Source organism: Lactuca sativa, chromosome 8, assembly GCF_002870075.4.
Source record: "Lactuca sativa cultivar Salinas chromosome 8, Lsat_Salinas_v11, whole genome shotgun sequence".
In the NCBI taxonomy this organism is placed as follows: domain Eukaryota; kingdom Viridiplantae; phylum Streptophyta; class Magnoliopsida; order Asterales; family Asteraceae; genus Lactuca; species Lactuca sativa.
The window spans coordinates 14,999,047-15,023,181 of NC_056630.2; the positions used below are offsets into that span (position 1 = coordinate 14,999,047).

Consider the following 24,135-nt stretch of genomic DNA (forward strand, 5'->3'; position numbering starts at 1 on the left):
GCAATGCGTATCAAGGAAGGCCCTGTCATAAAGGAAGACGACACGCATTTGCATGTCGTAACCTTACGACGCGCGTGTTTACGACACACAATGCGTACCAAGGAAGCCCCTGTCAAGAAAGATCATGTCATAAATGAAGACGACACACATTTTTGCGTATCGTAATTTTAATTTTTTTTAAAAAAATTATTTATAGATTTAATGATTTTCAAATTAAATTTGCATTTCATGTCTCATAATAGAAAATAAAATACCATATAAAAAATTACAATACATTGCACAAAAGTTAATGTCATTCAAATAATCATTCCAATAGTAGACAAATGTAATACATCAAATAATCATTCCAATAGTAGACAAATGTAACATTTCAACATTTTTTATATAATTAACTAAATTATTAGCCAAATTTCCTAAAATACCAACATACTTTTCTATGAAGAGCATTAACACTAGTCTTTTCCATCAAAAACTTCAAAACCTGCATAATTAAATTAATGTGTAATCAGCTACAGGTCAATAAGGTAGGTTTAAGCAAAAGAGTTTCATAATAGTAAGATTTTACTTACCACTGTTGTTAATTACATTGAAAGAAGCAGCCCAAAAAACACCCCTCAAAAGGATTACTACCACATAACTGTTGATATTTGATACTTTATTACTAAATGAAACCAAAAACAAAGTTAAAAGTCAACAAAATCAGAAGGTTTTAGTCAAACATAAAGAGGCTGTAATTCCAAATATTAATAAATGACATTGATTGAACCACCTGTAGATTTACCATTTTGTCCCTATGAGATTCAGTACTGAACACATTCTACAGTTTGTAAGCTTTAATATATATATATATATATATATATATATATATATATATATATATATATATATATATATATATATATATATATACACACCTGAGATTTCTTCGGTGCTTGGCCAAACGTCTCTAAAGTAGGCATTCTTTCCGTCCTTTGTGGTCCCGTTGGTTCGTTTTCAAAGTCAATGTCGACCTAAAACACACAACAAGCAAAACATAATATGAATTTGTGTTGTGTGTTTCTTTGAGGGTAAAAGAGTAATTTTACACATACCGTGCCGACAAGTGCGTAAGCTACAACCAAGGGAGGTGAAGCTAGGTAGTTGGCTCTTGTTAGTGGGTGAACACGCCCCTCAAAGTTTCTATTTCCAGAAAGCACAGTTGCACCATGGCTCAAAGTGCTTGAAACTGGAACACAAATATAAATTATATTTTTATTTTATTGAGATAATTAATAATTAATGTTTATGTAGATATGGTTGACTAGTTTATAAATAAATAAATACATGTGGACTGTTACGAAGAAAATTCAAGTTACCAGCAGGACCATTTGCGTCCATGTCAGGAAGTCCTTGGACCAAACACGACAATGTTACAATCTACAGGGTCTAAAACAAAAATTGTCAATCTGAAAGTGAAGAAAAATATTGAATACCTGAGGGAAGAGATCCAAAGGGTTTGAATTTGGTCCACTTGGAGGAAGAACTGCAGCTGGCAGGGGTTGAGCAGCCTGCAGACCTAGCAGTGGTGAAACTCCGGCAGCTGGCGGCAGTTCTGCTGGCTCCGGTATACAGCTCACTTGCATATATTTTAACCTCCAAATTAACAAGTTCATAGATAACAGGAATGTCATACCCCAATTTTGCAATCTCCTGTTTTTCAGAGACTTCCATTTCGAAAGCGGAGCTGTGTAAATCTACAAAATCAAAAAATAAAACCTCGTTTCAATTTGAGAATAAGAGTTAACCAACTAGACCACTATTCTCAATTTCGAAGTGAAAAATCACACTGTTGTTGAATACCCCAAAGAACAACAAAAAGGAGAGAAGATAGCAAAAAAAAGAAGATTCATGGATTTTTTTCAATCACATTATTTCGTCACTTTTCATCAACGTCTCGTGTATCTGAAAACAGATTATAAAATTTTTTTAGTAATATTTTAAGTTTCTTATTAGTTTTTTAATTTTTGTGGTGTATTACAATAAGTGCACCTATTTCCATGTGTGCTTTGCTAGGGATGTTGTTGATTGCTCTAGGATGCAACTCCAGTATACCTTCAATAAAAACAACATTATAAGTATAAATGATAGTGAAAGGGATTTTGAAAAAAAAAAAGATTACCAACAGTTCCAACAGTGTCTATGGATCCAGATTCAAGAACATGTTTTTCCACAGCTAGTGCCAGCTCAACATTAGCCAAACCTGCATCATTTCTATTCTAAAATTGTGTATAAGACTCAAATATGCCATACAAAAAAGATAATAATAATAATAAACAAAAGTTATAAAGAATTTTTTATTTTATTACCTTTGTGGCATTAAAGCAACTCCAGCATGGCCTATATTTCCTCCAAAATAAACTTTAATGCTTGCAGGAGCAGCAATAGCAGTCACAATACCAATAGAAATTCCTTCATTTTCCAAAATTGGTCCTTGTTCTATATGAAGTTCCTGCAAGTTTGCCCCTAATATTTAAACACTTCCTGCAAGTTTGCTTCCTTTCATGTCACCTAGTGTAAAATACCCTTCATCCTACAACACCAAATAAAAACCAAACCATATTATTAGTATTAAAATACTCATGCAAACAAAATTAATAGTAGTTTATTTATTGCCTTTGGTCCAATCATGTCGACTATTTGACACAAAATATCTTCAAAAAGAACAGGCTCTTGGGCCATGCATTCCATTCAATGCAAGTGTTCTTCATAGAAGAATTGCATTTTATTCCTTGTAATCACACTGTTTGCATCTAAATCTACACACTTGAACCTGAAATCAAATCAGACATAACTTATTAATAAATGACTAAGGGGTTTTTTGATAGTTTCTGATTGAGTTAGACCTGACTGAGGCATGCCTGGGTTGAAGCTCTGACTGGATCTTGTTCTGACTGCGACCATGTTGTTTGATAAGGTATCTGACTGGATGTGTTGAATGCTAAAAATGACCATCTTACCCTTCTGTAAATACACAAATTATATTAAGTTTTGCATATACATGATTTTTTACCTATTAAGTTAACTATTGACTAGCAAATCCATATTGTTGATAAATAGAGAAAGATAAATGAATGGAATGAAATAAACAAAAAAATAACAAAAATACCCCTACAAACATAATGCATGTAATTTACAATTATACAACATAATTAGATAAAGATATGTCTTTACCATAATAAATGTATATTGAAACTTTAAATTACCACAATTACCACAATAACATAAATAAATTTGTTAGAAATTCACCGTCATCCGAACAACGAATAACTTTTTCCACAAGTTTTTTTTTCAACTTGCTGCACAAAGTAAATGCGGAAGTTTCAAACAAGAAGCTCTTTTTGTATTACATCTTTTCTATTTCTTGGAACTAGTTGATTTTTTGATCTCTCAAACACCACTAAGTGCATACAATTCATCTGTAGCTTAATTTTTAATCCTTTTTTCTTCTTTCATTACTGGTTTCCACAATTGATCTAAAAATGACTTCACAGATAAAGCATGAAAGAAGTATACTTGAAGAATTTGATCCACAATTCTTTAAAAAAAAAGGTTTATCTATTTCACATTAACTGAAAACTTGAGAAATAACATCAACGGGAAACATGATTTTAACAATTACAGCAACAGTATAACCTCAGACCCAAAAGTTTCACTCAACAGACTTTTTTTTAATATCAAAGCTGATGGCACAATCATGAAGATTCTAAAATCAAGTGATCGCTCAAACAAAAACGGAACCCTAATTGACTTGTAGGATATATAGATGATATTAAGGGTTAGGAATTAGGACTAAAGAAGAGAACTGACCTGGTGGTGAACGATTTTTTTGGCGGTGTTATTCCAAGTAAGACGACAATTGCAATCGATCATGAGAGAAGGGGTTAGAAGTTCGGCGCTAGAGAGGACAACGTTGAAAAGGACGATGTTGGAGGAGGTGGCCGGCGCTAGAATAGGTGGGCACCGAGGATGAAACAGACGAGAGATGGGATGAAGAGGAAGGACGAAGGAGTGAGGTCACGTTCAGAGGATAAAAAAGGAGAAGGGAAAATGAGCCTATATTCTCAGTCAGCGTCATTTTTAGAATGACTCGGTAAGAAGCCTATGGACCGAGTAAGAGCTTAAAATGGTGTAATCAAACATTCTGTTTTGGACTGAATCAGATGTGGCTTCTTACCGGACTCGGTAAGAGGCTTATCAAACAAGGCCTAAATGACTAAATGACTAAATCTAAATCTACACACTTGAACCTGTAATCACACTGTTTCCAGACTCGGCTCTGATGATTTATCTTCTTCAGATAAAATGAAATATACAAAATCTTCATATCCCATTTTTCCTTCAACATTACTGGTAAACTTTCTGGGTACCTGAGAGAACGAGACATTCATGGAGAATTAAAAAGAAAAGCAGCAGAAACAAAACAAACAGAAAAAAGATTAAGAAACACAAACCTGTGAAAATATTTTGTCAACAATTTTGTATGTGAGCTCTCTGAGGGTAAGACGAGAATCACCCAGCTCTATTCATGTAGTAGAAAATTCTTTATATAACCGTTTCAGCTGCTCATAACAATTCACACCAAACCAATCATAAACATTATTATATCAATACATACAACTCCAATGTTAAAAAAAAAAAAAAAAAAAGATTAAAGCAACTAAGATCATGTGATCGGACATTCATGCGTGATTTCAAGATTTGGTTCTGCCCCTGATAAAGTGGTCAAGATTTGATAAGAAGAGGTTGTGATTTAATATTAATACCAAGAAAAACTATTATTATTATCATTTTACGAACCTGTGAATGAAATTATGTTTGTGAATGGACTCTTTGGCCATGACACTTTGAGCTATGTAAAACTTAGCAACATTTCTTTCAGTGTGTCTTCTCTCATTAATAAATTCATCATTGTCAACAAAGAATTGTCACAATATTCATCAATGCTAAGTTGTTAATAATATTTACCGATTTCAACATAAGAAGGGCAGATTAGGTAATAAGGTAAATGATTAGTTTCTGAATACATTAAGCCAGGTTTTTAGGCTTAACTCATTTAGTCATTTTGTCTCGATTAAGTAAAAAAGAAACAGCCCTTAAGTCAAAAAGAAATAGCACCTGGTTAACCATAGAAATAGGCTTAACTCATTTTTCTATATAAGAACTAGCTTTGTGTTTATTAGTGACAAGAAGGAAAGAATTCATCTGTTATACATTTTGTTAGATAAATCTTATCCAAACAGCCCACCATCATACCTGCAGTTTAATATTAGTGACAAGAAGGAAAGAATTCATTTGCTATATTATTAGTTATTTATAACCTCTTCTATACTCAAAATAATCTTTGTTTCAAGGCTAAAATTTTAATTCATCATGAGGATGTAGGACCTTACACATTCTATCTGGAATGGTAAAAAAATTCAAAGACTTAAGGATGTTGGGATGAAATTTAGACAGGTACATAAGATGTAAAGTTCATTTAGGGGAATCAATTGTCAAAAACTCTGCAACCAGTTTAAATGCCATGTTTGACTATTTTTTTTTCGAAATCGTGAGAAATGAAACATCAAAAGTGCCACCACCAAGATAAAAAAAAAAAGCACATTGCTTTTCTTATTGAAACTTGACATTGCCTACACCATAAGCAATCGCAGCTGCTGTTGGCTCATTGATCATGCGTAAGACTTTTTTTCTGTACACAAAGCTAGTTCTTATATAGAAAAAATGAGTTAAGCCACGATATAAAGAAAAAGGAGAAATTAATGGGATAAATATTGAAACCTTATATATATCATTAACCATAAAAATCAAATGGTTACTCAGATCTGTGAGAAATGGAAGCATCATCCTCAATGACCCTAAATCGCCAATATAGGGAGTTAGGGTTTTTTTCGGTTGGCCCCTTCACCTCTTGGTCAATCTTAATCTGGTGGATGAGAGAAACGAAAATACCTGGTGGACGGGAAAGATATGATAACGTGGAGGCATCGATTAGAGGTGGTTGAACCGGTAGGTCCAATTGACAAGGAGATCTCCTCCCTTGTTCCATCGTCTCCATACCTGGACAAAATGTTTCTTACCAATTAACAAACCCTAAATGTTTCCTAGCAATTATATTGCCGGAAATTAGGGTTGATGGGAAGAGGAGAGGATGAGGAACACTATATCGCCGGTTGTGAGCATGAGGAGTCGCAAAACCCCAATTGCTAGCTTTGCGACGTTCGTCTTTGGGAGCACGTACAAAAGCCCTAGTTGTTGGTCTCCATTTTGTGATCTTCAGGAATGAACGAGAGTTTTTAAGAAAATAATTATAGAACAATTATATGAGTTGTCAAGGTGTACAGCAGAGATGGTATCGTGATTAGGGTTTAAAGAGAGAAGGGAAGAAGAGAACAAAGGGATATCTTGAAGCGGGGTATTTAAAATTTTTAGAATTTTAAGAGGATTTACTCAAGAACGCGTGTTTTGAGTAAAAAACATAAAGCGACATTCACATAGGACGCACATTTTAGATAAAGTGCCCTCCGTGTTTTTAAGTTTTTTTTTAAATGAGACACTAATTTAAGGGCACGCAATAATGTGTATCCTAAATCCTTAATTTTTTTGAAGAGATGATACTTTTTTAATGTCGCTCTCTAATGCATAACATAAATCAAAGAACGTCGTGTTTTGCGCGTCGTAAAAGGGTATTTTTCTTGTAGTGACATTATCAATGTGTAACCGACTCGCAAGATACAACTCACACATCTCGTGTAGCACCTGGTTCCTGGTATGTAAAATTTATCCAAGTGTTTTGCATTTTTAGCCTTGGACTCGGCGAGTTGTAGGCCCGACTCGCCGAGTAGAGACGGGAGATAGAGCACGTTTAAGTTGGCGACTCGGCGAGTCCCCGCTGTATGATGAAACCCTAATTTCAAGGGTTTGCACCCTATTTAAGTCCTCTTATGCGCCCCAAGCTCGCCCCCTTCACCCTCAGAGCTCCCTATATCGTCAAACCCTTGTTCCTTGTGAGATTGAAGTGCTTTGGTGTGTTTTCTTGAAGATTTTGAGAGAAAAGGAGAGTAGATCAAGAAGAGAAGAAGGAGGCCAGACATCTTGGTGTTATTTCAGTGATTTCTTTGAGGTATAACTCAGTTTCCTTCTGTTTTCATGCTTATAGTCCCTTATAGCTCCATTAAATTCCTTCTTGAGCCATTTCCAAGCTTGATTATGAATTAGGGTTTGTAATAAGTTGATCAACCTTTAGATCTAGGCATGATTGAGCTCCAGGAGCTCGGATCTACTGCCTTTATGGAGCCATATTGCATGAAAGCCCTAGATATACTCTTTTAGTGCATTTTGAGCCCTAAAACCTTCATTGGTGTTTATTTACACGTAAAGTTGGAAACTTTACGTGTTAATCAAGCCCTAGAAACTCAGATCTAGGTATGGTAGGAGCTGGATTCAAGCAAAATCGAGTATATAGTACTTGCATGTGATAGACTCGGCGAGTCGTTCATCGGACTCGACGAGTCGAGTCGCGAGTCCCCGAGTTTTCCCCCTTTTCGTGTTTGCGGAGTGGAGTAGTGAGTCATGGGGTGTGACTCAGTGAGTCGGAAGCCAGACTCACCCATGAAGTAACTCGGCGAGTCAATGCCCTGACTCGGCGAGTCCAAGGAAATCTTTTTGCCTCAAGAACAGACTCGGCGAGTTGTTCATACAACTCGGCGAGTCTCAGCACAGAATGTTCTTCGGATGAAGATGAACTCAACGAGTTATTCATACAACTCGGCGAGTAGGATGAAGGACTATTGGTCATCGGTTTGAAGAAAACTCGTCGAGTCAATGCCTAACTCAACGAGTAGAGACGGGATTATGGTCAATCGAATGGATAGGAACTCGGCGAGTCGGGTCAACTGGAAGTTGACTTTGACTTTGACTCTTGGCTTGGTTAAGGATAAATGGCCATTTTACCCTGAGGTCGGTTAGCAGTATTTGACTGAGTGTTTTGTGGGAATTATAGCCGGAGGATTTCCGAGGCAGCAGCAGCAGAAGACAGTCAGTTCCCACGCAAATCAGCAGCTACTTTGAGGTGAGTTACCTTCCAGTAGCGGTGGGTCTACGGCCACAATGCCAACCCACCAGTAGGAATTGTATGATAGATGTTTGTCTCTATGATATTCATCTAGGGTTGCTACTACCTGTGATATGTTATTGTGCTAGTATGATATGATGCTATGTGCTAGTGACAGTAAGGGGGAGATAGTCCCCCAGAATACCGGTCGATAGGGCCGAAGGGGCGGTCATGCCCAGTCATGCTAGATAGATTATGTGATTTATGTGTTATGTGGTAGTAGTAGGGGGTTAAATAGTCCGCAGTATCCGGTCGAGAGGACCGAATTGGAGGCCAGCTCCCAGATATGCTAGTCAGCATCCGGTCGAGAGGACCGAAGGGGAGACCAGCACCCATATATGCTAGTCAGTATCCGGTCGAGAGGACCGAATGGGAGGCCAGCTCCCAGATAGACTAGTCTGTATTCGGTCGAGAGGACTGAAGGGGTAGGTCGGGCACCCAGATATGCCTGACAATATATATATGTTATTTGATTGTATGGTATGTGGTACGTTGGGGGAACTCACTAAACTTCATGCTTACAGTTTTTAGTTTTGGTTTCAGGTACCTCTTCTTCGAAGGGGAAGGAGCTGGCGTGGTAGCAGCACATCACATACATGCTTTGTATTCCGCACTATGAGATCTTCTTGGGGATTTGTACTCTGACATTATTATGTTTTATAAAATGGTTTCCAGACACGCAACATCGTTTATGAAATGATATGATCGGTGAATGTTTTATTTCTAATGTTTTGCAAAGTGTATGTTTTAAAAATGAAAAGTTTGGCTCGTATTTTTGGGACGTTACAAGTTGGTATCAGAGCCCTGGTTTGAGGGACTCGGACACACCTTCGGGGGTGTCTGAACTCAAATCGAGGGATTAAAAGATTTTAAAGAAGAAAATATTTTCTAAAAAGCTAAGTAAAGAGTTTTAAGAAGGAACGAAGTGTGTGATGTGCGCGACCAGCTGAGCTCAAGTAAGTATTCCCCAAAGTACTCATACAAGCTTATGTTATGTTTATCAGTTTCAGTAGAATAGCATGCTAGAATAGGACTAAGGATCTAGGGTGATGCCTTATGTTCCTGCTTTATGTGCTTTAATGTATGAAAATTGCATGCTAGAATTGAGTAGACGGCAGTAGGATAGCCTGTTTAGGTTGTGCATGATAGTATGAGTTTAGCATTGTATGCTAGTTCAGCTTCTCTCTATGAGGACGGATTTGCTTGAGATTGTTCCCCTTTGTCTGAATGATGCTTGCCTTGTGCTTCGTGGGACTCTGAGTGATGGGAGTTGGACATTAGGTGAATACGTCACGTCACATGTGATCAGGGTTGAATAATCTTAGAGTGCTGGATTTGGCCCTATTGCGCAGCTCTTGTCTGAGTCTAACCGTTGTAGAGCCGAGTCTGTTACTCGAAGGATTATCTGAGCCTCACCTCATGTGATGGTATTCAGGTAATGACTAATTGGCATTACAAGGAGGGCTTCAGCAGCTGAGGACCGGGTAGGGTGGAGTTAGAGATTTTCCTAGGGTAAGCCTAGGATGAGTATAGCAGTGATCAGCGGTAGTGAAAGTGTAACGCCGAAAATTTCAAAACAATTTTTCATTTAAAAACAGTCGTTTAATTCTTAAAATACTTTGCTTAAAATCTCATTCATAATCGAATTACAAAACGTAACTCCATCTTCACTTGCATAATAAACCAGGATCCTCAAAACATGACTCTTTCTCTAGTGTGTACAATCGAGCCGGTGCCGTCTCGTGATCCTGAGAGAAACCTGAAACACATAACACAAAACACTGTAAGCACGAAGCTTAGTGAGTTCCCCAAAATACCACACATACACATATTAGCCACTCGAGGCTATAACTCTGTGGGTCCGTGGACCCTACTCTATGAACCCTCTGGTTCTAACTCTGGGAACCTTCCGGTTCTAACTCTGTAAACATGCACAGCATAAATCACATAGAAATAATGCAGTACAACACATAACATACAAATACTCTGTCACATAACTCTGGTTACCTACTCAAGGTAAAGTATAGTGAGAAGACTCACCTCGCGTATCTCGATAACTTGCAAATCCTGGAAATCACTCGCGCTTGATCCTCCAAGCTATAATCCTCCTATAACACAATATATCTCTAATTAACACTTTCACAACTAAGGTTGACTACCCCTATCAAGTCAACACTGGTCAACTCTGGTCAATGGTCAACGGTCAACTTTGACCGGACTCGGCGAGTGCACTAGAGCGACTCGGCGAGTCTATACGTGTTCACTGACTCCCTAGGATCCTCTCTTGACACGTCGAGTACTTCCCTGACTCGACGAGTTCCACCTAGCATGAATCGCGGGGCCACCACGACTCAACTCGCCGAGTCTCAAGAACAACTCGGCGAGTTCCAGCTTGACTCAGTCCACCTGTCAACCCTCTCTGACTCTCCCTGACTCACTGAGTCAACCCTTAACTTGGTAAGACTACTCACTGAGTGGTTATGGACAATCTTCATGCTACTCGCTGAGTCTGTTCTTCGGACTCGGCGAGTCTAAGCCATGCATGAACTCAAACTCACTCCTGAGGTCAGATCCGTTCTAGTAACTCATAGATCCAGTCCTTCCAAGCACATTTATCTCGTAAAGTTACAATCTTGGTGCTCATGCAAAGGTCCAAAGGCTTTATTTGATGATATGGTCTCTAGAATGCTATTCTAAGCTCATGGCCTCCATTAACACTCATAAAGCTTGAGGGAAAAGAGTCTCTGGACCTCTTTGGGTCCAGATCTAAAGCATCAACACAAAAAGAGGCCAATTACTCCATGAATCATTCCACAAAGAAGCCCTAACTCTAAGATTTACACCAAGGGATGAGAAAGGAACGAATGGTTACCTCAAATGAAGTCTCTGGACTCAGGAATCACTAGATTAGCACCTCCTTTGGTCTCCTCTTGCCTTGATCCTCTTCTATATGCAAAATCACCCACAAGTAATCAAGGATCTTCCTCTTTTCTCTCACAAAATGCTCAAGGACTCTTTTAGGGTTCTCTCTGGGGTTGGTGGCCGCAAATGACGGCCATAAGCCCCTTTAAATAGGTCTCATACCCTGAAATTTAGGGTTTCATTAAATAGCGTGGACTCGCCGAGTCCGGACGCGAACCCTTTCCCAAACCGCGATCATACTCGGCGAGTTTGAGCTCCAACTCGTCGAGTCTCCTCACAAAACACCAAAATTAAGAAGAATAAATAATACCTGAGAATCCGGGCTGTTACAGAAAGGGACCTGGTGGAGTCAAGGCGGTCCTTGGAGAAGGTACGGATAAGATGTGGAAGGTAGTATGGGCCCATACTACTGAAAGCAGAGGATCCGTACCCGAACCGAGGAAGGCCAAGATAAGACCAGAGAACTTGTAGTAGGTGTGATCCCTCCAGAGGTATCAGTATCGCTAACGATTATTATTTATGTATTTCAGAATGGTGGTACTACGCTCGAGGCCAACAGTTGGCAGTACAGGAGAGGGATCATGTTCGGGATCAGGTTTCGAGCCAATAAATGAGGGGCTACGTGAGTTCATCGCGTCAGAGGTCACCAGAGGCATCCTTGAGTCGACCCCCATTATCTTCGGGTCGATCAAGGAAGGGATAGTGGAGTTGATGGAGGATCGCCTCAGGGCATTCAGGAGCGACATGGCATCTGACCAGTCGGGATCTCGCACACTGTCCTTCAAGGACTTCCGGGGCAGTGGTGCGCCGGATTTTCACGGGGCGAAGGACCACATAGCTGTCAGGCGATTGATTGCAGACATTGAGTCTGCACAGTTGACTAGCTTCTGCCCTGGGGGGTGGAAGGTGAGATATGCAGCAGGATGTTTGAGAGATCGAACTAGGCATTGGTGGGAGTTCGTTGGTGACTAGTTGGGAGCCTCGGCTGTCGAGGCTATGACCTGGTCGGACTTCGTGACCAGGTTCAGGGCAGAGTTTGCGCCGACTGTCGAGCTTCAGCAGCTGGCCAGGGAGTTCCTAGATATGAGACATATGACGGAGACTGTGGCGGAGATCACCGCCAAGTTCCAGGAGAGGGCGTTGCTGGTGCCCCAGTACGTGGGTGATGAGGATATGAGGAGGACCCGCTATCATGACATGCTACGAGCTGATATTCGGGAGCATGTCAGTTTTTCAGCTTGCCCTACCCTGGACTCTATGATTGCAGGGCAAGGGAGCGGGAGATAGATCTGGAGCACATCCGGAAGAGGAAGGTGGAAGAGGGGCATGTTATGGGGGCTTCGGGGAAGAAGCCCAAGGGACAAATTGTAGGGCCGAAAGGCCAACAGCGGCAGGGCCACTGCAAGAAATGCGGCAAGACGCACGAGGGAGCATGCAAGTTGGGATCGTCAGGCTGCTACAAGTGCGGCAAGTTAGGGCACTTCAGCAGGGATTGTACCGCCCCTGCACCTGTGATACAGACGTCGGAGTTGTTGTGTTTCCACTGCAACCAGAGGGGCCACAAGAAGGCCAATTGCCCCCAGTTGACAGCATCAGCGTCGGTTAAGGCACCAGCTCCAGCTACCCTGCGGATCACAGATGGCCGGCAGGGCAAGGCAGAGGCTCCAATGGTGAGGAGTCGGGCGTTTCAGCTGACTACCGAGGAGGCTCGCGCCGCACCCGATGTGGTGACGGGTATGATTTTTTCCCCTATCTTATTTTTATGATGTTACGATATTGATTTGTGCTCTGTGTATATGCGTTAGGATCGTTCCATGTGAATGGTATCCTTGTTCAGGTGTTGTTTGACTCGGGTGCCACCCGATCATTTGTTTCCCTTGCGCTTAGCAAGAGGTTTACTGAGTCTTCGGGCATGTTGGATTGCCCTTTAGAGGTAGAGATCGTCGATGATCGATCGGTGCGAGCGTCAGCAGTATTCAGGGATTGTGTTCTAAGGTTATTTGAGGAGCGCTATTTGGTGGATTTGGTTCCCATCTTGTTGCGGGGGAACAAAGTGATTATAGGCATGGATTGGTTGAGCCCTAATGAGGCGGTGATAGATTGCGCACAACAGCTAGTGCGGATCAGGACCCCAAGTGGGGGAGAGTTGGTGATCCACGGCGAGAGGCCACAGCGTGGACCCACAATATGTTCAGCAGCGAGAGCTAGGCGCTACCTTCAGCAGGGTTGCGCGGGATATGTCGCGTACGTTATGGATACCCGGGAGACGGGTAAGGCGACGGTGAGCGAGGTTCCAGTGGTGCGAGACTACACTGATGTGTTCCTGGAGGAGCGTCAGGTAGAGTTCAGGATCGACCTTGTTCCTGGTGCGGCTCCGATAGCCAAGGCACCCTATCGGTTGGCTCTTCCCGAGATGCAGGAGCTGCTAGACAATGGATTTATTCGACCGAGTAGTTCACCCTGGGGAGACCCGATCCTGTTTGTGAAGAAGAAGGACGGGTGGCATTGGATGTGTATAGATTACCGGGAGCTAAATAAGGTAACAGTGAAGAACCGTTACCCACTCCCGATTATTGATGACCTCTTTGATCAATTACAGGGAGCATCTTGGTTCTCCAAGATCGATTTGCGTTCAGGTTATCATCATATGAGGGTCAAAGAGGAGGATGTACAGAAGACCGTGTTTCGGACGCGTTATGGCCATTATGAGTTCGTAGTGATGTCGTTTGGGCTCACCAATGCTCCTGTCGCGTTCATGGACCTCATGAACCGCGTGTGTAGACTGATGCTGGATCGGTCTGTGATAGTTTTCATTGATGACATCTTGGTTTATTCCAAGACGCAGGAGGAGCACGAGGAGCATCTGAGAGAGGTTTTGGAGACCTTGAGGAGGGAGAGTTTGTACGCCAAGTTCTCCAAATGTGAGTTTTGGTTGCGCGAGGTGCAGTTTTTTGGGCACCTCGTCAACCAGAACGGGATTTCAGTAGACCCAGCCAAGGTGGAGGTCGTGATGAGATGGGAGGTTCCGAAGTCTCCATCCGAGATTCGGAGTTTCCTAGGATTAGCAGGCTACTATCGGAGATTCATTCAGGATTTCTCCAAGATAGTCGTACCCTGACACGGTTGACTAGGAAAGTCGTGGTATTTCGATGGGGGCCTGAGCAGCAGACAGCGTTCGAGATTCTGAGGCAGAGATTGTGCGAGGCGCCAATCTTAGCCCTGCCCGAGGGCGTAGAGGATTTTGTGGTATACTGTGATGCGTGTATCCCGGGCTTAGGCGCAGTATTGATGCAGAGGGGACATGTCATTGCTTATGCCTCGAGGCAGCTGAAGCCTCACGAGGCAAGCTACCCGACACATGATTTAGAGTTGGGGGCGGTGGTCTTCGCCCTCAAGATTTGGCGACATTACCTCTACAGGTTTCGATGTACCATTTAAATGGACCACAAGAGTTTGAGGTACCTCATGGATCAGCCGAATCTGAACATGAGGCAGCGTCGGTGGTTGGACGTGGTGAAGGATTATGATTGCGAGATCCTTTATCACCCGGGGAAGGCCAATGTGGTGGCCGATGCGCTTAGCCGTAAGGCGGCACCGATCGGGGATGTGTGTATGAGGATGACGGTGGTGACTCCACTGTTAGAGCAGATTCGGAAAGCTCAGCAGGAGGCTATGACGGATGAACATTGGAAGAGTGAGTGAATAGTGGGTCAAGTCACCTCCTTCGATTATGATAGCCGAGGATTATTGACACTACACCGTAGGGTGTGGGTGCCGTATCACGGAGGCGAGCGCCAGATCTTGATGGAGGAGGCGCACAAATCCCGATTCTCTATTCATCCAGGGGCGACGAAGATGTATAGGGACCTTCGCCTAGACTATTGGTGGCTCTGCATGAAGCGGGATACTGGGATGTTGCGTGGTACGTCGAGCGGTGTTTGACCTGCAGGAAGGTCAAGGCCGAGCATCAGAGACCGCACGGCAAGATGCAGCCGTTGGATATCCCGTTGTGGAAATGGGAAGATATTACGATGGATTTTATCACAAAGTTTCCCCGAATGGCACGAGGAGTAGATTTGATTTGGGTCATCGTGGATCGGTTGACCAACAGCGCCCATTTTATTCCAATCCATGAGAGTATCTCGGCCGAAAAGTTGGCCGATATCTAAATCAGGGAGATAGTGACGCGGCACGGGGTGCCAGTGTCAGTGATATCAGACCGAGATGTGCGGTTCACTTCCAGGTTTTGGAAGAAGTTTCATGATGAGTTGGACACTCGTCTGCATTTTAGCACCGCCTTTCACCCGCAGACGGATGGTCAGAGCGAGCGGACCATCCAGACGTTGGAGAATATGTTGCGGGCATGTGTGCTAGACTTCGGTGGTATTTGGGATACCTATCTTCCCTTGGCTGAGTTCTCATACAACAACAGCTACCATGCGAGTATTGACCGTCCTCCATTCGAGATGTTGTACGGACGGAGGTGCAGGACCCCGATACGTTGGGGTGAAGTTGGCCAGAGGGTCATGGGGAGCACCGAGGTGATGCTCAAGACGACCGAGAGAATCCAGCAGGTTCGAAGCAGACTTCAGACTGCGCAGAGTCGACAGAAAAGTTACACCGACAAGCGTCGATCAGACCTGGAGTTCTAGGTCGAGGATATGGTTCTCCTGAAATTGTCGCCTTGGAAAGGCGTCATTCAATTCAGGAAGCGAGGCAAGTTGGGCCCGAGATACATTGGCCCGTTCAAGGTTGTAGCCCGGGTGGGCAAGGTGGCATATAGGCTGGATCTGCCAGCCAAGCTCAGTCAGATCCACAACACCTTCCATGTCTCCCAGCTGCAGAAGTTCTTAGTGGATGATTCAGCGGTGGTGCCGCTAGAGGATATACAGGTTGATGACAGTCTGAATTACATTGAGCGCCTAGTCGCAATCCTCGACCGGAAGTCGAAGGATCTGAGGAACAAGAGGGTGGAATTAGTGAAGGTGCAATGGCAGCACCGAAAGGGTTCAGAATGGACTTGGGAGCCGGTGGAAGAAATAATGGACCATTACCCCGAGCTGTTTCAGGATCGAGCAACGGACTTCGAGGACGAAGTCTAAAATAAGTGGGAGAGATTTGTAGCACCTGGTTCCTGGTATGTAAAATTTATCCAAGTGTTTTGCATTTTTAGCCTTGGACTCGGCGAGTTGTAGGCCCGACTCGCCGAGTAGAGACGGGAGATAGAGCACGTTTAAGTTGGCGACTCGGCGAGTCCCCGTTGTATGATGAAACCCTAATTTCAAGGGTTTGCACCCTATTTAAGTCCTCTTATGCGCCCCAAGCTCGCCCCCTTCACCCTCAGAGCTCCCTATATCGTCAAACCCTTGTTCCTTGTGAGATTGAAGTGCTTTGGTGTGTTTTCTTGAAGATTTTGAGAGAAAAGGAGAGTAGATCAAGAAGAGAAGAAGGAGGCCAGACATCTTGGTGTTATTTCAGTGATTTCCTTGAGGTATAACTCAGTTTCCTTCTGTTTTCATGCTTATAGTCCCTTATAGCTCCATTAAATTCCTTCTTGAGCCATTTCCAAGCTTGATTATGAATTAGGGTTTGTAATAAGTTGATCAACCTTTAGATCTAGGCATGATTGAGCTCCAGGAGCTCGGATCTACTGCCTTTATGGAGCCATATTGCATGAAAGCCCTAGATATACTCTTTTAGTGCATTTTGAGCCCTAAAACCTTCATTGGTGTTTATTTACACGTAAAGTTGGAAACTTTACGTGTTAATCAAGCCCTAGAAACTCAGATCTAGGTATGGTAGGAGCTGGATTCAAGCAAAATCGAGTATATAGTACTTGCATGTGATAGACTCGGCGAGTCGTTCATCGGACTCGACGAGTCGAGTCGCGAGTCCCCGAGTTTTCCCCCTTTTCGTGTTTGCGGAGTGGAGTAGTGAGTCATGGGGTGTGACTCAGTGAGTCGGAAGCCAGACTCACCCATGAAGTAACTCGGCGAGTCAATGCCCTGACTCGGCGAGTCCAAGGAAATCTTCTTGCCCCAAGAACAGACTCGGCGAGTTGTTCATACAACTCGGCGAGTCTCAGCACAGAATGTTCTTCGGATGAAGATGAACTCAACGAGTTATTCATACAACTCGGCGAGTAGGATGAAGGACTATTGGTCATCGGTTTGAAGAAAACTCGTCGAGTCAATGCCTAACTCAACGAGTAGAGAGGGGATTATGGTCAATCGAATGGATAGGAACTCGACGAGTTGGCAAACCAACTCGGCGAGTCGGGTCAACTGGAAGTTGACTTTGACTTTGACTCTTGGCTTGGTTAGGGATAAATGGCCATTTTACCCTGAGGTCGGTTAGCAGTATTTGACTGAGTGTTTTGTGGGAATTATAGCCGGAGGATTTCCGAGGCAGCAGCAGCAGAAGACAGTCAGTTCCCACGCAAATCAGCAGCTACTTTGAGGTGAGTTACCTTCCAGTAGCGGTGGGTCTACGGCCACAATGCCTGCCCACCAGTAGGAATTGTATGATAGATGTTTGTCTCTATGATATTCATCTAGGGTTGCTACTACCTGTGATATGTTATTGTGCTAGTATGATATGATGCTATGTGCTAGTGACAGTAGGGGGGAGATAGTCCCCCAGAATACCGGTCGATAGGGCCGAAGGGGCGGTCATGCCCAGTCATGCTAGATAGATTATGTGATTTATGTGTTATGGGGTAGTAGTAGAGGGGTTAAATAGTCCGCAGTATCCGGTCGAGGGGACCGAAGGGGAGGCCAGCTCCCAGATATGCTAGTCAGCATCCGGTCGAGAGGACCGAAGGGGAGACCAGCACCCATATATGCTAGTCAGTATCCGGTCGAGAGGACCGAAGGGGAGGCCAGCTCCCAGATAGACTAGTCTGTATCCGGTCGAGAGGAGCGAAGGGGTAGGTCGGGGACCCAGATATGCCTGACAATATATGTATATTATTTGATTGTATGGTATGTGGTATGTTGGGGGAACTCACTAAGCTTCGTGCTTACAGTTTTCCGTTTTGGTTTCAGGTACCTCTTTTTCAAAGGGGAAGGAGCTGGCGCGGTAGCGGCACATCACATACATGCTTTGTATTCCGCACTATGAGATCTTCCTGAGGATTTGTATTCTGACATTATTATGTTTTATAAAATGGTTTCCAGACACGCAACATCTTTTATGAAATGATATGATCGGTGAATGTTTTATTTCTAATGTTTTGCAAAGTGTGTTTTAAAAATGAAATTTTTGGCTCGTATTTTTGGGACGTTACATCTCGGTTTCAAGAATATAAGATGTTATCGTCTCACCAATCACTCATGATACAATTCATGAGGTGATCCAAGTGAGCGTGGGTTTAATCCAATGCTCAAATCATATTCATAAGCACTCATGAACGTTGCAACAAACATTTGTTTATGTCTAATACACTTTAGACAATCCACACACCAATTCACGACAGTCTTCATTCATACCTACTTCCAACATATGAACGACTGTGGTCCTTTCGAATAATTTGATTATTCTGAAATAATTAATTATTCAGGAAGTCAAAACATGCAAAGTGAAACACAAGAATAATACTAATCCTATATGGTCCCAAACCTTTGAGTATAAATAAAACACCTTTTATTTATCACCATATCGACTACTCATTATTTGTTGTTTCGGTTAATTAAATTATTACTTGAATTATTATTACAATTGTCTCATGCTCTTAGCATGCACACAATGTTTACTTATGGTCCTTACTTTGTGAAATAGATCAAATGAACACATTTCCAATCATACTCATTTCATAACTCCTAATTCTTATCATAAGTATAAGAATATCAAATTCTTGTCACTTATAGAATATGCTAGATTCTAACATTTTATGCAATGATCCTTTCGTAAAGTCATAGCTCAAAATCATCAAGACTTGGCCAATCTCTATCAGAAACAATTCTATAGATATGATGTCTCTCACTCAAAGTACATTCCTTTGAACATCCTTCTTGCATAAAAGTTTCTAATCTAGACATAGATTCTCAATAATCAGCTCCCAATATGGAAACATTTCCATATTTGCCATATGACAACTCATTCTTAATAGAATCTTATCTATTCATAATAATGTCGATATAGTCCATCCAATACCATACTTCCAACTACTCACAAGCAACCAATCTTCAGCGAACTTTGGATCGTCCTTTGATAGTTGTTTAATTATCTTAGTCAAAACCGATTCTTGTCCTTTTTCCCTCTTAATGCGCTAGGCATTTGGAAAATTTTAAAATGGTAGGAGAAGGTTTGAAGAAAAGAAACGATTGAAAATAAGTATGATTCGCGGATTCAATGATGAATTGTATATGTATGTGATAATATGAATATGATTTCTCGGTATTAATGATTTTCTAATAAAAAAGATTTTATATTAATGGTTTACTAATATAAACAGATTTATATTAATGGTTGATATTAAGGCCTTGATTGAAATGGTTTATTAGTAATATGTTTTTAAAATTGACCATATTAATATCTTCATAACTGAAAATTCAAGATTTAAAATATGAAAAGCTTTTATTGAAATTAAATACATTCCGTTTCAACGAATGTAAGTTATTGATTATTGACTGGAAAGCATTTATTAGAATTAAATACATTCCATATGGGGAAGATGATGTCAACAATTTGATCTAATGGTGGAAAAAAGTACGATTGAAATACAATCAAAGGTCCAGATTATTTAAGATGATGTCATAAGGTTTCTCTTTTAATAATATTTAAGATGTTTTCACAATATTACACTATCTTGTAATTTTTTTACACACAAAGCATATAGTCAAAACTGTTTTAAAGATCATGTGATAAATTCTTGACGACATGAATTCGCTACTTGTTAACCACTTCAAGTGGTCATTGGTCATGGTTTGGGCTATAAATCATTATTTCAAGTGGAAAATTATAGTTGTTTTTCAGTAGTTCAACCATTAATCAGACATAAATCACAATTCATTTTTTCTAAGGTGATTTTGATGTGTTTTTTTTTTCATTTGATAATCATTTGTGCACTTAGTTTTGTAATCCCCCTTTGATTATGCAATATCATTATATCTTCCTTGTGGATGTGCATAACCTCTTTGGTTGTGGAACCACATTAAATCCATTGTCTTGCTATTGTTGTTTGTCGTCATATTGTTTGTTTGTGTTTGTTACACATTGATATCTTAATATTTCCACATCATATTTGTTATGTTTAGTTGTTGGGTTAGACCTCTTTTTAAGGACCAGGGTTTTAGGTATTTCAGATTAGTGTCTTCTCATTAAATGAAGTTGTTAGTATACTTTATCATTTTGATTCTTTTCCCTAATAGCCTAATTGTGGTAACTCCAACAATATAATACACATGCTTGTATTATACCCTATTAACCTAAAAAGGACAAATAGGTTCTATTTATCTGGTTTAATGATGGTGATTGAGGACGTTTTTGTCGTTGGAACCGAAGACACCAAAAAATGCATGTCAAATTCTTAAATCTTATGAGGCTACTACTTAAATCACAATAATGGGATACTCATGAATGCCTCTTATGTATTGACCTTGTCATGTTGTTTAAATATTAAGACCAAAGAATGTATCCCAAATCATAAATCTTGTAAGGCTACCGCTTTGAGCTTAATCATAGGGTACTCGTGATCACCACTCACAAATTATCAGACATAAATCACCACTTAGTCATCACTTCAAGTGTCGATTTTCAGTTTTTCAACAATTAGCTATTTAATTAACAAAATGAAGTAGCCATGAAGTAGCAATTGGGTTGTTTATAATTCGGTGACAAATTTTGTTCAATTTTAAGGCTACTTAACTAACAAAATGAAGTAGCCGTGAAGTAGAAGTTGGGTTGTTTATAATTTAGTGACGAATTTTGTTCATTTTTAAGGCTAGTTCTTGTAGTTTATCTCCAAGGCAATTTTGATGATTTTTCTTGCTTTTGTTCATCATTTGTACACTTGTTAAGTGTTGCAATCCCCCTTTGATTGTGTTATATACAAGATATAATCCCTCCCTTGCACACTTACACAACCTCTTCAATTGTGGAACCACATTAAATCTCTTGTCTCGTTATTGTGTTTGTTGACATATTGTTTGTTTGTGTTTGTTAGACATTGTTATCTTAGTATTTTCACACCATATTTGTTCTGTTTGGTTTTTGAGTTAACCCTCTTTTTAGGGAGTAAGGGTTCCTTGTATTTCAGATGGTGTCTTCTCATTAACCGAATTTGATGGTAGTATACTCTATCATTTGTATTCTTTTCCCTAAACATCTGATTAGAGTAAATCTAGCAAAATATAATATTAATGCTTGTATTGTACTCCGTTAACCTGAAAATGACACTATGGTTGGTTCCATTTGATATGCAGTTGAATAATGGCGATTGATTGAGGAAATTGATGTTGTTGGAACCGATGACACCAAAGACTACATGTCTAATCATCTTGTTCACGAGTTCAACTTAACGAGGGGGAAGATGGATGGAAGTGAGAAAAAAAGTAAAAGAAATTGGTATTCTTGAGTTTCATTAAAGAATAACTAGGACAAAATCACATCTGTGAGAGTCTGATGCAATCACAACCTAAAAAATAACTAATATAAAATACTAACTATGGCTCAACAAACAGCACATAACTAACTGTACCTAGTTCATCACTAAAGCATTTGAAAGGTGGAATGATGGTGTGAAGTGACTTTACCTGGTATAGCATTGACCCTTTTATGAACTTGAGGTTGACCAGGCATTCTATGCAGTTCAAACATGAACACCATATTCCCTTCTGAACCTCTTTTATGTTTACAATGCTTCACAGTATACAACCCATCATACACAAACACTTCATTGTTCTTCTTTCCAACTCCAACAAGTTTCCTAATCACCCTAACTGGACTTTTCTTAATCATACTGTTCTTCAAAGCAAGATTACCCCTTTCAAGTTTTTGATCATCAGGTGCCACCTGTGGCTTAGACCCTAAGAACCCGGCCCCACCACCTTCACCACAATAAGTAAGCACATCACAAGATTGACTTTGGTTTGAGTAACGATGAGAGTCAACTATACTTATAGCAAGATTCTTTCCATCAATGCTGGTGTAGTCTATACCATTAAGTAGTTGGCAATGAAGACCTACCATTTGAAGCTGTGACCTAAGTTTGAACATGTCGCCAGGCTGGATACCCCGGATCTGACCTAATGTCTTGTCAGCATTCATCCATTTTAGCTTTTGTTTGACCATTTTTGCAGCCTCTTTGGGAACTCTCCAATGAGTTATCTTTTCACCCTTTTGTCTTGATCCGTTGTCTTTGAGTAAATGAGTGTAAACTTTATCAAACAAGATCATTGCCTCGCGAATCTTTTCGCGTCTAATTTGTTCATTTCGTGATACGATAGTGTTGGTGTCTTTTGCTTTTTGGGCATTATCGTCATTTGAAGAAGTTGGATCCCAATATTGAACTTTATGAATTGGCCTTGATCCAAAAGAGTGGTTGTTGATCCCTGTTTCTTTAGGTTTGAAACTTTTGAGTTTGCTGTTCTCCAAAGGATGACACTCTACCAACTTTGAGTCGACATTGTCTAACTTCTTCAAAGGCTTCCTTTCATGTATGATTCCACAAACAGGAGGTTGATCCACTTTACCAGATTGCCTTGTGCCAAAAGAAGGTTTCTTGAACCCTAATCCTTCATGTTTAATGCTATCGAGTTTCTTATCTTCAAAAGGCTGAGAGTTCACAATATTGTCATTCCCAATATCTAATTTCTTCAAAGGCTTCCTGTCTGCATTGCTCACAAGAGAATCCTGCAAGATTCCACAACCAGGAGGGAAATCACGGACTGCTTCTACTCCGATTCTGATCTTTGGAGGCGGATACTTCCGCATCACTGTTTTAGGTTTTCTGAATTCCTCAAGTTTACAGTCATCACCATCATCTAATGGCTGTTTTGAAGATATGACATGCCGAGATATCGCCATTTTCTAGTCTGAAGCTTCAGTTTGAGGCTAAGTTCGTAAGAAATCTGAACGGAAAGAAGATTATGTAATAAGTAATCGATATTTTCAAAAAATGATTGCTTTTAAACTTCAAACAAAGAACAAGAAATCCACGGGTTTACATGTCTGCGACTGTACATATACAACAACCTAAAACGCCATTAAGAGGGCAAAATTAAGCAACATACAGCCGTTGGTAATCATTATACGAAGATGTAACCGCTGGCTTTCATAGATTAAATAACTATTTAAAATCTTAAACACGATTTACGCAATTAAACTCATCATAAATGCTCTTAAAATCCTTGATTAAGTAAGAACGGAGTGGGATTATACATAAAGCAACGGACTTTATGTTTTTTCTGGCACGGATTTCGATGCAGCCAACAATGGAACTAAAATTTTGACCACAAGCCATTGTTGATTATCTATCTGAACATAAAATCGCAAGTTTTTGAAAGGTGTATCCTATCATTCATCAAATCGGTACATTAACAAAACGAAAAATGAAGATTAAACAAGAAATCGTTGAAGATTCGGCAAGAAATGCAAGACTACAAACATACTTGAATCGTTGGGGGGAAACACCAGAGCAAACGGTTTATATTTCGAGGAGTAGGATGCGGGGGAGAGGGAGAGTGTGGGTTGCAAGTTTTGAAAGTCGGGGTATCTTTGTATTTATTTTGCTAAATTAAAAAATTAGAGAATACGTGGGATCATGATTTTTGGATTTGGGAAAATCTCCAATGATTTTAGATTTAGGAACTTCAATAAAATCTTACAATTTTAACTCAGTTTATAATATTGTTTTAGTTTCAGAAAAAATAATCAAAAGGTGCAAATTAATATTTTTTATAAAAAAGTCATAAAAACCACACTTTTTTTTTCCTTTGCTGAGATGGACATGCCAAGACGTGGCCTACGAGTCTCATTAGTTGAAAAAATATAATTTTTTGAAAGGAAAATTAGAGGGAGGGAGACTCAAACCACGACTTTCTCCATGGCCAGTCCTTACATTC

General features: G+C 40.6%; 2 protein-coding genes and 1 long non-coding RNA gene across 9 annotated transcripts; all 3 read right to left on the minus strand.

Moving 5' to 3' along the window:
• Positions 1 to 281: 281 nt before the first annotated feature.
• LOC111905852 (uncharacterized) lies at positions 282 to 2,565 on the minus strand. 7 transcript variants are annotated; one of them, XM_052766152.1, is made up of 8 exons: positions 2,346 to 2,565; positions 2,163 to 2,239; positions 2,029 to 2,091; positions 1,473 to 1,733; positions 1,092 to 1,225; positions 915 to 1,010; positions 570 to 637; positions 282 to 481 (listed from the first exon to the last, which is right to left on the minus strand). In XM_052766152.1, the coding sequence occupies exons 3-7, from the start codon at positions 2,036 to 2,038 to the stop codon at positions 578 to 580; spliced, it is 561 nt and encodes a 186-aa protein (XP_052622112.1). In that variant the 5' UTR covers positions 2,039 to 2,091; positions 2,163 to 2,239; positions 2,346 to 2,565; the 3' UTR covers positions 282 to 481; positions 570 to 577. The 7 variants fall into 7 exon arrangements, with proteins under 7 accessions (XP_052622112.1, XP_052622109.1, XP_052622111.1 ...); XM_052766149.1 differs by having other exon boundaries at positions 2,159 to 2,239; XM_052766151.1 differs by having other exon boundaries at positions 2,163 to 2,250.
• Positions 2,566 to 2,653: 88 nt separating this feature from the next.
• LOC111905853 (uncharacterized) lies at positions 2,654 to 4,622 on the minus strand. The gene is made up of 3 exons (XR_002855021.3): positions 3,847 to 4,622; positions 2,883 to 3,000; positions 2,654 to 2,809 (listed from the first exon to the last, which is right to left on the minus strand). It is a non-coding gene; the product is annotated as an uncharacterized LOC111905853 (long non-coding RNA).
• A 5,105-nt stretch (positions 4,623 to 9,727) lies between these two features.
• On the minus strand, positions 9,728 to 23,832 carry LOC111905877 (YDG domain-containing protein At5g47150). The gene is made up of 3 exons (XM_052766190.1): positions 23,683 to 23,832; positions 21,826 to 23,142; positions 9,728 to 9,908 (listed from the first exon to the last, which is right to left on the minus strand). Exons 2-3 carry the CDS (start codon positions 23,096 to 23,098, stop codon positions 9,817 to 9,819), a joined length of 1,365 nt encoding a protein of 454 aa, XP_052622150.1. The 5' UTR covers positions 23,099 to 23,142; positions 23,683 to 23,832; the 3' UTR covers positions 9,728 to 9,816.
• Positions 23,833 to 24,135: the final 303 nt, after the last annotated feature.

Coding starts and splice junctions, on each gene's coding strand:
- LOC111905852 (XM_052766145.1), bottom strand. Junction 1,734..2,028: donor CAAAGCACACATGGAAATAG/GTGCACTTATTG, acceptor TTGATTTTGTAG/ATTTACACAGCTCCGCTTTC. Junction 638..914: donor AAGCACCGAAGAAATCTCAG/GTGTGTATATAT, acceptor AAATATCAACAG/TTATGTGGTAGTAATCCTTT.
- LOC111905877 (XM_052766190.1), bottom strand. CDS start 23,098: ATGGCGATATCTCGGCATGTCATATCTTCAAAACAGCCATTAGATGAT. Junction 9,909..21,825: donor AAGGGTCAATGCTATACCAG/GTAAAGTCACTT, acceptor TATGTGTTTCAG/GTTTCTCTCAGGATCACGAG.